The sequence below is a fragment of the Sylvia atricapilla genome, chromosome 12, assembly GCF_009819655.1.
Source record: "Sylvia atricapilla isolate bSylAtr1 chromosome 12, bSylAtr1.pri, whole genome shotgun sequence".
NCBI classification, from domain to species: domain Eukaryota; kingdom Metazoa; phylum Chordata; class Aves; order Passeriformes; family Sylviidae; genus Sylvia; species Sylvia atricapilla.
Window position 1 is genome coordinate 11228001 of NC_089151.1, and position 11974 is coordinate 11239974.

The following is an 11974-nucleotide window of genomic DNA, read 5'->3' on the forward strand; positions in this document are numbered from 1 at the left end:
CACATGCCGTACTCAAGAGAAAAATGACCATTTTATATTGCCTTTGGTTTTTTTCATGATAAATTCTATTTTCTCGTCAACTCTTTTAGATGGAAAAAATAGTACCTGAAATAAACATTTCAGTCATTTTAAGTTTGCACAACTGCTTTACAAATCACACAGCCTGACCTCCTTCTATGATATTACATTACAGCAAGATCCAAAATAACATTCCAGTTTGACAGCTAACCTCAGGCACCACTGGTCTGGTATCTCGCTGCTTATACTGCTGGCTGAAAAGCTGATAGGATACGCAAGACAAGCTGAGAGTTTAACTGGCAGAGCTGTTCAAATCTAAATGGTGCTATTTGAAACTTAGACCACAGGAGACAACAGTTCACTTTTTACCATGGCAGCAGAATCAACCTCTTGGCCCTGTGAAACTCGTATGAATACATTTAGCGCGCACAGAAAATATCTCCCTATATTATGATCAAAAGACATATTCAACACACATATTTTTTTTATGCACATTCGATCGTCCTGTTGACAGTCTTGGAAGTTAAGTAATATGGACTGCTGCACATAGGTTTCAAACCTTGATGGAGCCCAATGGCAGGCTACTTCTGACAGTCCAATAATGACAAGCACGTTGCAGGCCAATGCCCGTCATTCACCAACACCTCGGCCTGCTCCAACCGTTGCGCGGCAACAAAGTGGGCGGTCAAAGGTTAAGTTCGGAGAAGACAGCGATGAAGGGCAACTGTCATGCACCACTGAGTACTGTGAGGCAGCAAGGAGTGGTTGTCTTCTCAAGAACATGCAAAATGTTCTCATTCTGTCCAGGCAGACACATATTTGAAGGTCCTAAATGAGACCGCTGCCAATTCGCGAGGAGCCAAACTGACAGCATGCCATTCAAACTGTCTCTCTCAAATTTGGCTTTTTTTTTTTTTCTTTTTCTTGTTTCAAATCACAAATGCATGCAAAGTATAAGATTAAACAGAACTCCCGGCCACATTTGGCACGGTAGGAAGAGTGAGGGGGTCTAAACCTTTAAACCATCTAAACCTTTTCCCCTCTCGTTCTTAAAATATTCAATTATTTAACAAGGAATTCTTCCATTTTCCTGTATGCCCGCATTTATTTCCAAAATTACATCTGTTGTAACCCTTCTTCTAAATATTGGTGTTTCTTCCAGTATTAAAAACCAGAGTCTAACACCTTACAATTAGGTCTAATACCTGGAATTTTAATTCTGCATTTGTATATTAATATCACAATAGAAGCATACATTAAAGCATGCAAAATAAATACTTTGCATCAGTCTCTAAATATTCTAAGCATTTCTATTATAAATGGCCCAATAACAGTATATTCTATTTGTTAAAAAGCACTGTTTTGTGTGGAGTTATAGCTTGAACAGCATGATTAACAATGAAATTGCATTATTTTGCATAAAGCATATACATCTTACTTTTAAACCATTGCCAGTAAAGATGTATATTTTTTACTTACACATTTAAATTATGTGATCATGGTCATGTTTGCCTCTATTAACATATAAAAGACTTCAGGAAAAATAGAAATACTTTTTTCTATTAGATAAACAGTGATGTGTCTCATCTTTCATATGAACGAACACTTGACACTAAATTTAATCAGGCTGACAAAGGATCATTTGGGTTGGCTCTCTGTGCCCTTTTCATGAACAGTCCATCTCTCCTGCACTTACAGGGCCAAACATCGCCCTCTCACAAAACAGATCAACATGCAAAGTGCTTGTTTCTTTCACTGGGTCACTGGCATCCTCCTGCCTGTGACATTACTGCTTTGACCACTTTCTGTCATGACACCAAGCCTTTAAAGACCCTAATCACAAACTGTTCTTGGCAAACTGAAGAGAAAATGAATTGACATTATTTCTGAGGAATATGTTTGGATCATAAAGCATAAACCCGTGTGTCTGTCACATACACAGACGCACACAGAGCACAAACTCCTTAGGCATTACATTCATATGTTCTGTTGCACAAGTCATAATATCAACACTTATCAAATCACAGAAATCACAGATAATGACCAATCTACTGTCCTGATTACACTGAATTACTTTCAGGTAGCCAGAACCATAAAGTTGTAATTCAGCTTTTTTGGGCAGAATAGCAAATTTCAAAGCTTTTCTACATAGGCAAGATTGTCCTATCTAAAGCAGAAATTGTAAATTTGGGGAAAGATCTTCAATGTGACAACATCACCCTGTCAACTACACCATGGTACTAAGTGCCAAAGGCAGCCTTTTCCTAAACACCTCCAGGGATGGTAACTCCACCACCTCCAATGCCAATCACTCTTTCTGTGAAGAAATACTTCAGTAACATAAGGCATTTTAAAAACAGTTCAGGGAAGGCTGGACAATATCTACAGTTCATTATAAATGTTTAAACTATTAACACCACTAAGAACTTTGCTACGTAGTCCCATCAAGTACAACCTGCTACAGTCAAGTGATTATGACAAGTTTTCTAAAGTACCACTTCCCATGTTAAGAAAATTTCCTACAAGTTTCAACTCTTATTTACAACAATACTGGAGAAAAGCTTATGGAATCTAACTTGAAAATATGAATATCAAGAATGCAAAGAAACTCAAAAGAAGAAACCCTTTTTAAAAAAATTCCCCATGGCACATTCTAGCAAAATAGGCACCCAAGAATACGAGCTTTTACTAATGCAAGTAAAAGATTTTTTGAAGTGTTTTTTTAGTGGAATACAAGACTGTGAAATAAAAACATTGGCTGTACTCATAATCTGTTTGTATTTCATTTATGCCTATTTATAAATGCTTTCCATAAACACTTCCTATTGAACCACGATTGATGGTGTCCATATGAATGTATCATGGACTATTTTCCTGGAGAGCAGCAACAGAAGCTCAAAGAAATGACAGCCAGCACATACCAGATGCCTCCCAATGCAGAAGCTTAATGGCTTCTGGTTTAAAGAATGGGAGAAGTCTACACAAAACCAACAGTTGTTCCTGTACTTTTCCTCAACTACCACCTTCTGCATGAAGTTTAAAAAAAGCAAACCACTAGTATGGTACCCATTTTACATTTCACGTGCCAGAGGCGAAAAAGCAGAGCACTGAACAACTATAAAAGATAACTGACTACTGAACTAATCATCACAGGAAAACATCCAAACCAAAACAGTTTCCCTTCCCCACTACCACAGATGCAAAGAACCACACAACTGATTCAACCCATCTTATTCTAAATAACTGACATGGGAATGGCTGGAAAGTGGGGAACAGAACTGCCTTTTGATCTTACCTCCTGTCAAGTCAGTAACCTTATACTCAACAAATACAGTATCTGAAATAACACATTTAGTAAAAAGTTACTTTTTAAGAAGTTACTTTTTGGCTCCTAGATAGATACAAGAAAGAATTGGATTTTTTACAAGTTCATAATAGTTGCAGTACATTAAAAAAATGTTCTACATTTTAGATAACATCCAGGCCTACAGAAACAGTTCCAAAACCGATCAGAGCTTTGGTACAATTTCTGGTGGTTTTATATTTTATACTAAAATATGGCACTTATATAGTCTCAGAATACACAATAAAATACTTTACTCAAAATTAATCCAATTGGAACACCTTTCCACAGTTTTTTGTATACATGTCTTGCAGAAGACATGTTTGACAAATGCTCATTTTCTTTAAAACAGCTTATTAAGAATTTCTGTTTAGGCTCTGAGTCTAAATAAGCTTTCCAACTCAGAAAGATGATCATTTTCCTGATGTTTATATGTACTGTTTACAATGAAGGCTCAAAAATCAATTTCTCCTATCTAACATCATTAGACTAAATAGTTTGTTCTGGTTTGATTCGGTGATTACATACATACATACCACAGCTCAGTTCAGTATTTTCCTAACTGCAGTTGTTTGCCATCACTCGGTTTAGATATCAGACAATGAAGTATTTCCTTTAAGCACAAGAGTGTCATTACCTGCTACACTGACATAATTTAAACTAGAAGTAAACACAGAAAAGAATCCGAAGATTTTTTCAGATCTCTAGTGCACATTCAAAATCAGTAAGATTTGGCTTCTAAAGACTTTAACTGCTTGTGAAAATCCTACCTATTTCCATCAGAATAAAAAAAACCCCTATTAAACGTGCATTTTAACATGTTCTTTACCAGTTAAAACTGTTAAAATTATATATAAGTGTATGGGTTTACATGGCAGTAATGCAATGTTTTCCAATCCAAAAGTTGCTAAAACTTATTGCTCACTTTTTGGAGATGAAAACCTTTATTTGATCTTCATCTCCTTTTTTTTTTTTTTTCCCCATAAGCATACAGGGTATGTACAATCATGATTTATCACTGGCAAGATCCAGCACATGAAATTTCTGCACTCAGAGGAGAGAGCAGCCGTGGGATGTGGGAGATTTTAAGTAAAATCTTATGCCAGTGAAGAATGGAATCTCTTCATATTTCAAGGTGTTTGATTTCAATACAGTTTTAAACCTTAGAATAGAATCAACAAGATATTTTAATCAGGTACCTTTTCAAGTATTCACTGCATGAAGTACCAGTTGCCTGAGGGTTATGAAATAATACTAAAAACTTTATAATCATTCATTGATTTAGTTTTGAGCATAGTATATCATTTGAATCCAATGGGAACATAAAGAGCTATTTGTGAGGTCAACCACAGTACAGACAGAGGCTGACATGATATCGATGGCAAGGTGGAAAGAAATTGCCAAATACAGCAGATCAATACCTCGTTTCACTGTTACACCCTTCTGGAGACATAAAATATATATCTTTACAGCTACGAAAATAATAATAATGAAAGTGGGAGATAAATGCTTCCCTCAAGGTAAACTATTTGATTAGCTGAGGGCAAAGGTGACAAGAGCAGTTACACTAAAGTAACTTTACAGTCTTAAATAAAAATGGTGGGAAGAGCAGCAGATAAAAGGGCAAAATGAAGCTGCACAAGTTCTAGGAGATAAAGATGTAATTCTTTTAGAAATTGAGGTAGCATGTATACAAAGGCAAAAAATTGCTAAGCTAAATAAGGTAAAGCAGAGTTTCCTTCCATAATCAGACTCCAGTAAATAATCAAGAGTGCTTTAAAATTACAGCACTATAATTTTCTATCCAGAAGGCTTCAACTACATGTTTAATCTGTGCCATATTTTAAATGCCAATAATGCTTATAACCACGGTTTGCACTTCACTAGTGAACCTAACAGAATACAGTAAAACACTACAGTGTTTTTCAGCCTCAGCTGGAGGAAACAGGATCATCTGATATTTTGGATGCTCTTGGTCATTACAGGCAATTAAATAATTGAAGAAATGGATGAATTATTAAAAGCATGACAGCCCAATCCTGCTTCGGCTGAAGGTGGCATAAGTTTGATCATCAACTGCAAGGGAACAGAACCAAGCTTTAGACAATCACTGTTTGACCTGTCTAGTTTTCACTAACCTGGGTTAGCTGAAACCGAATCTTCTCTGATGCAAAAGAAAAAAGTATAAAAACTATTCATCAAATATTTTCCAAATCTAAAAAGAAAATTGGAAGTAGGCCCTGTGCTGCACCTCCAGTAGAGACATTTCATTATGGCTTTATCTCAAAAATGCTAATTTCCACTTGAAACTTCTAAGATTATAAACTCAGTTCAGAACCAGAAGACTAAGGGTTTTGAGTGACTACCTAACTTTCTGAAACTGAATAATCTGCTAACAAGCTTCTCAAGATTTCAGAGAGATATTAATTCAAACCCCAAAATTCAATTCACATGAAATTTTATTTTTCTAGAAAACAGGAAGGATTTTCAAAACTTACTTTCCCTCATTTCTGGGGGCAAATTTAATTTTCCTGAATGCTACAAGCTATAGAAATATTTGAAAAATTATGTAAAGAACTATCACTGTCTTTTTAGAAATTTATGTCTAACACTGGATTTGTAAATTACTCTTTTATTTCTCTCAGTATTGCTGTTTGAGAACATAGTCACGTTTAGCAACAGTCTAGTAGCAATTTACTAAGAATACAGGAAACTTTAAAGTTCACCTTATATTTGGTAGCAGAGCTTTCAGCTGAATAAGTGAACTCCCCCAAACCACATTGTTGCACAAGATGCTGTGCTCTACACATTTCTAGTCTACAGCTTGACAACTAGAGTAAAGGGGCTTCTCACTGGAGAAAGTGGAATTTAGCAGGAATCATATACTGTATTTATATTCTTCCTCAGAACAGAGGGGAAAATTAGTGTTCTCAGGCAGACAAGGAATCAAAATCCCCCTAAAGGCGTTGATACACCAATACCTTTTAGGAACTTGAAGTCTCTCCAAATGATGCAAGTAGAATTGGCTAAGGTACAAGTAAGAAATAAACCACAAGGGTAATTACATAGACAAAAATACCGTTTTACCAGAGCAAAACCTAATTTAGACAATGACAAAATTTTCCTAAAATGCATGGCCCACCAGAGCCTTTGAAATAAAGAACCAGTGGGGCAGCCTGCCTCACTTCTAGGATGCTCCTTGCCACCATGAGCTGGCAGGAGACCCACGGCTGTCCATGGCAGGAGCCCAGAGCAGTTTGTCCCATGAAAGGTCAGGGTTCACAGAACCATCTCCCACACTCAGGTCCTGCAGGGTGTCATGCACTGGGAACAGCCACTGCACTGAGGCTGTACAAGTTATAGAGGTGAGCTTCCATTTTAAACATGCACGACTGAAAAATAGACAAAACAGAGGAGGGGCGGGAAAAAAAAAAAAAATAAAATAAAAAAAAAAAAGCCTTCCCATATTCAGAACTGGGACATGCACAGCTTGCCATATGACTGTCTCATGCAGTGGACCACCAGGACAGAAGTAAACTGCAGACCTTCAGATCCCTGAACTTCCTGACACTACTCTCATACACAAGAGCCTCCCAGGCCACCATCCACAAAACTCAAATTCGTATTTTGAGCAGCCATTCTCCTCACATCCTTAGCTCCAAGATCTTCATAGATACCAATATGTGAAGAATAGATCTGTCCTTATTTACAGAAAAAACAAGTGACTGAATGTAAAGCAACATTTAATAAATCTGCAGAGCCTAAAGTACTGATATAATTCCAAGCAGAAAGATAGACCTGCACTTCTTAATTAAGTGGGTGATGTTCTAGTTAAAACAAAAAGACAACCCTGGGCCATAGCCAAGATTAAGCACATGCTCTTGCAAAGGAAGCTCTGACTATTATCGATGTAAAGGCTTTAAATCACAAAAAATAAACCATCTAATAGTCTGTATTCAATAGTAAGTAGAAAGTCAGGACACAGACTGATTTGGATTAACACATTTTCAGTTATAACAAGTAATTTTACAGAGGATTAGTATCTTGATGGTCTGATCAATACTAGGCACTGCTGCTATTACAGATGAAGAGAAAATTACCCCTCCAGTAATAAAGTGTGTGTCTCGGTTCTCCTTCATTTGCCGAGTCCATTACTGTAATGGTTCCAGCATTAGCAGCTGAGGCAATTTAAACAGCAGGAATGTGATGAATTTAAAAGCAAGAAACATTTGCCACTCATTCTTTCTTGTATTTTATTCTGCATATGCAAGGCTTCTACCTGACCATTTCCAATACACAAACCATGTGTTATGTGACTATCAACACTATTTCTTAATTATTGTCTCATTAATAATGGGAAGGTCCAATAATGTGATTACCACAAAAATTGCTACTGGCATATTGGTTGCTGATTCTGCTAAAACTAGCACGCCATTTACCTAAGCAGAAATATGACATGACAAGAAGCTTATTTAACTGCATCTAAGCTGTTTCATTAATTTTCCTAAATACGACTTCTGAAAGAATCCAATCTGTCAATTAGAAAATTTTGTTTCATTCGGGTCTTTTTAATAATGTGTTTTATCTTAAGAGGTAGAACAATAACCGGAAACAATAAATCATTGTAATATTAGAACAAACCGTGGTAACAATGTTGAAGTTTTTAAACTTCATTGTATGGTACAGGCACAATCTTTCAGCATTAATTCTAAAACCAAATCCTTACTTATGCTTTGAAGTGCTTTGAGAATACTTTCCTAATTTTCCTTGAGCATTAATATGTTGAAGCAATCTGTTTTACCTTGAAAAGATGTATTATTTTGCAGGCAGCTAAAATGAGGATGATGCAGGAAATAAGACCTTCAATCATATCTCAGGCAAAACATAGTATATTCCTTTTTTCTCCTTGTAAATAAAATACATACGATGCTTTATGTTATTTAAAGCTTTATATTTCCTTGCCACTTTGTCCAACATGTCTCACAAATGTGATACTGCATATGAATATCTTTGTAAAAGCCCTTGTGAATATTCAGATATGTGCACATTGATGCATTTATTATTTGTACAGCAATAACTTTATTGGATTGGGGTCCCAGCTGTGCTGGGAGCTGTACAAACATAACAATAGTGTCTGTGGAATACATTCTCTGCAGTCACTACTCACAGTAATGTGAATTAGCATAAACAGCCACACGAGGTAATTGTGAACTGGGTTTAATGGTCTATTCCAAAGACCCATCAAGGTAATACCTTTACTTTAAAAGAAAATAATACTCCAGACTAGATGAGTATCTTCTCTTTCACCTGGCAATGGCACAGGATGTTAACACGCAAAGAGTGGTACAGGAAGCATATACAGGAAATAACTAGAACTTGGCCTCTGTCATACTGAAACTTACTTTAAAAAATCCACTTTGAATAAGTCTTGAGAACATTAAGTTTTACATTAAATATTAACTTTTTAAATTCATCAGTTAAGATAAGAAACATTCTAAAAGCAAAAAGCTTTCTTCCCAAACCTAAAAGGAAGAAATAGACTACTTAGGTCACTAAACAGAAGGTTTGATTTTACTTTGCATGGTACATTTCTACACCCAGTGAAAAAGAATTCCCCAACTCTGACCAACAATGTAAAGAAAAAAGAATCAAAATAAATATAAACTGTATTAATTAAAATGGAACTCTAAGCTAAAACAAACAAGCTTGAACAATCCCACAACAGACTGTTTTATAAAAATGCCTTTTCAGCTAATGAGCAGCATCTACTCTAACAGCTCTGGTTTTATGCACAGAAATTTGCTATGGGGAAGACCAGAGGAGCTGATGGCTTGCAACAACTCCAAAGGTCTCTTTAGAAACTTCAGAATAGTTGTGTTTTGCTGTCCACTTAAGACTCAGAGAAATATTCTAAAGGACATCAGCATACCCAATATGGTGTTTAGAACAGATGAGTAGTTATCTTCTGGCTGTGGTTTTCCTACTTTTTTTCAGACCCTCTTCCCAAGAATGAATTCGCACGCTCCTCCTCTTGACTTGGAACACCAAATACTAACACAAACAATTTCATTTCTGCTATACATTTAATCCAACTGAGTGATCTGCAAAGTAGAAATTGCTGTATGACAGCACTGCACTCCACAGAACTTCTACCACATGTACTTGGAACAGAAATGGTCTTCTATAACAGCATAAATCTAAACTTGCTATATACAAGAAAATTTGAGCCAGACAAAAGTTTATCACATATAACATAAGCCATAATTACAATGCAAAAGCCACTCAGTGGGATTCTGATAGACAGCATTTAACTGTACACAATTATAGCAAAACAAGAACTTTTATTCAGGATTTAATTCTGGAAAACAAGAGATTGCCAGGAGACACATAATCCAAACCACCTTCTCTATGCAGCCACTTCCCTCTCATAAATCTTACTCTCCAGAAGAGGTTGAGTTAGCTTCACTAATATTTGGTTTGCTAAAAAATATTTTACTCAGTACCTAAATGGAAGTCTTGGCAGAACTACTACAATAAAGACACTGTTCCTTTGTCTTCAGCATTTCTCAGGTGATCAAAATAAACTAGGAATAGCTGAACCCATGGACTGAAGGGTGACTTGGCACATTGCCAGAGGCCCAGAGATTACATCTTCAACTAAATTGTAGAAAATAATCCATATGAGGATGCTTCCATGGGAAAAAAAAGAAACCAAAACAACCTGTATGTTCCTTCTAGCATATCCCCTCTTTTTCCATTGCTGCTTTCCCCTTTGGCAGCCTTTATTCGAAGACATTCTGCAGGCTCATTTTGCTTCACCTTCAATATATGCAGTTGGTCTCAAGTAGTACCCAACTTAAGACATCCCTCCTAAGGCATTCTATAAGTATTGATACCTTTAAATTCTCTGCAAGAACCTTTTATCTTTCACCCTTCTCTGTCCACAACATTGAGTTGTGTCTATAGCAGTACTCTTGCACTTTACCTCAAGTTTTTCTCATACACTGTTCTTGAGACCTCTTCAAGTGCCTTTCCTCCTACAGCCTTCACCAATGGAGTTCACAGCACCATCCTTTTACCCTCACAGGTACACCTGAGTGATTATCTTATCAAAGGCCATTATTCTTTCCTAATACAAATGATTCCCAAATACATTCAAGACCCATTGAAAAAACAAAGGCCCTTGGATGGACAACACAAATGTATAAGCTAAAAAAAAGTATGGGTTGAGTTTTTTTCTGTAAGGTATTGGATGGGACATCTGCGCGTTTTGACATCTATGGAAAGGGCAGAACACTAATGTAGCACTGCAACTGCTGTCTTTCAGCAAGTTGGGATGGCAGAAAGACAAATGACAAAATGACCAGGTAGTCCTTAAGGAGTTGCCATGAAACTTATAGGGCAAAGAGGCTCTAAAGTTTTCTAGTAAAATACTTAGTTGCAAACTTACATCAGACCTTTTCCCTGCCTCTGCAGGGAACAGTGTATTTAATACTGAATGGCAAATTCATACCAAACCCAGCATGTTCCCTGTTCAGATGTATGAGATTACCATTTTTCAATGGCATTTTCTAAATTTATAATGGAATTAGCTTTCCTTTCACTAACACCTCTAATATCAGCACTATGCCGTCAAACAAGTCACTTACCGGTTCTCAGTACTACTGTTTTGTAAACAAAATCAGTAGAAGTACAACAACCATAAAGAGCTGAAGTAAAATATTGTACAATGTAAAACAAGCCCTTCAAAGGCACCTGAAACAGCAAACATTCAGCACTCCTGTTTGCTTCCACACACAGTGAAATAACATCTTCAATGTAAGCATGTAACAGCATTGCATCTGAACACGTGAACAAGAAAAGAAACATTATAAAGCTCGGGCGGTATAAGAGACTTAAAAGTATTTATTTAGGTCAGGAATAGTGTAGAGTACTTTTAAATTTAAGTATTCGGCGCAGTTACACAGTGCATCATCTCACTGTGAATGTTTCGACAAAAACAAACGTACAGGCATTGCGTTATTTTTTTCATATGGCACAGAACTCTGTTTTAAATTGAAATATGCTGCCCAGCTGGCACAGGCCTTTCCCCCTAGCTCCTGTCCGGCTGTCCGAGGCGCCCCTCACTCACTCGGGGGCCCGGCCATTGCAGCGCTCCCTGCGGGGCAGGAGCCCCGGCGGCGCCGGGCACACGCGGCCGTGCCGAGCTCACCCCGGCTCTGTGACCGCGGCTCCTTCCTTCTCACAGTCAACTTCACGGCGGCCTCGGAGTCCCCTCGCTCGGGGCTCCAGCGCCGGAGCTACCGGAGCCCCAGCGGGCTCTGCCCCGCACAGCCCCACGAGCGGCGGAGAGAGGGTCTGGCCACGGGCACGCTCCTCGGGGCTGCAGGGAGCAGGAAGCAAACGGAAGGTACCTTCAGTTCTTTCTCCCGCTCCCCTGCTCTCCTCTTCATGGCGCCGCCTTAGCCGTCCGCCCGGAGCGGAGCAGCGCCGCGGGCACCCCGCAGCTGCCGGCGGCAGCGGCCGGAGCGCGGCCCCGCGGGCGGTGCGCGGCCCTGGCCCGGACTCCAAGTCCCGGCAGGCCCAGGGCGGCCCGGAAGGGGAAGGGCCGGG

General features: G+C 38.2%; 1 protein-coding gene across 2 annotated transcripts in view; it reads right to left on the reverse strand.

Annotated features, from left to right (window-relative positions):
• Nucleotides 1–11941, reverse strand: part of FTO (FTO alpha-ketoglutarate dependent dioxygenase) — a 223973-nt gene extending 212032 nt beyond the window's left edge. The window contains exon 1 of one of the 2 annotated variants that reach the window (XM_066327862.1): nucleotides 11776–11941. In XM_066327862.1, the coding sequence (XP_066183959.1) occupies nucleotides 11776–11814 (39 nt within the window). In that variant the 5' untranslated portion in view covers nucleotides 11815–11941. The remainder of the gene's footprint in view (nucleotides 1–11775) is intronic. The other variant, XM_066327863.1, reaches the window with a different exon arrangement.
• Between the last annotated feature and the right edge of the window lie 33 nt (nucleotides 11942–11974).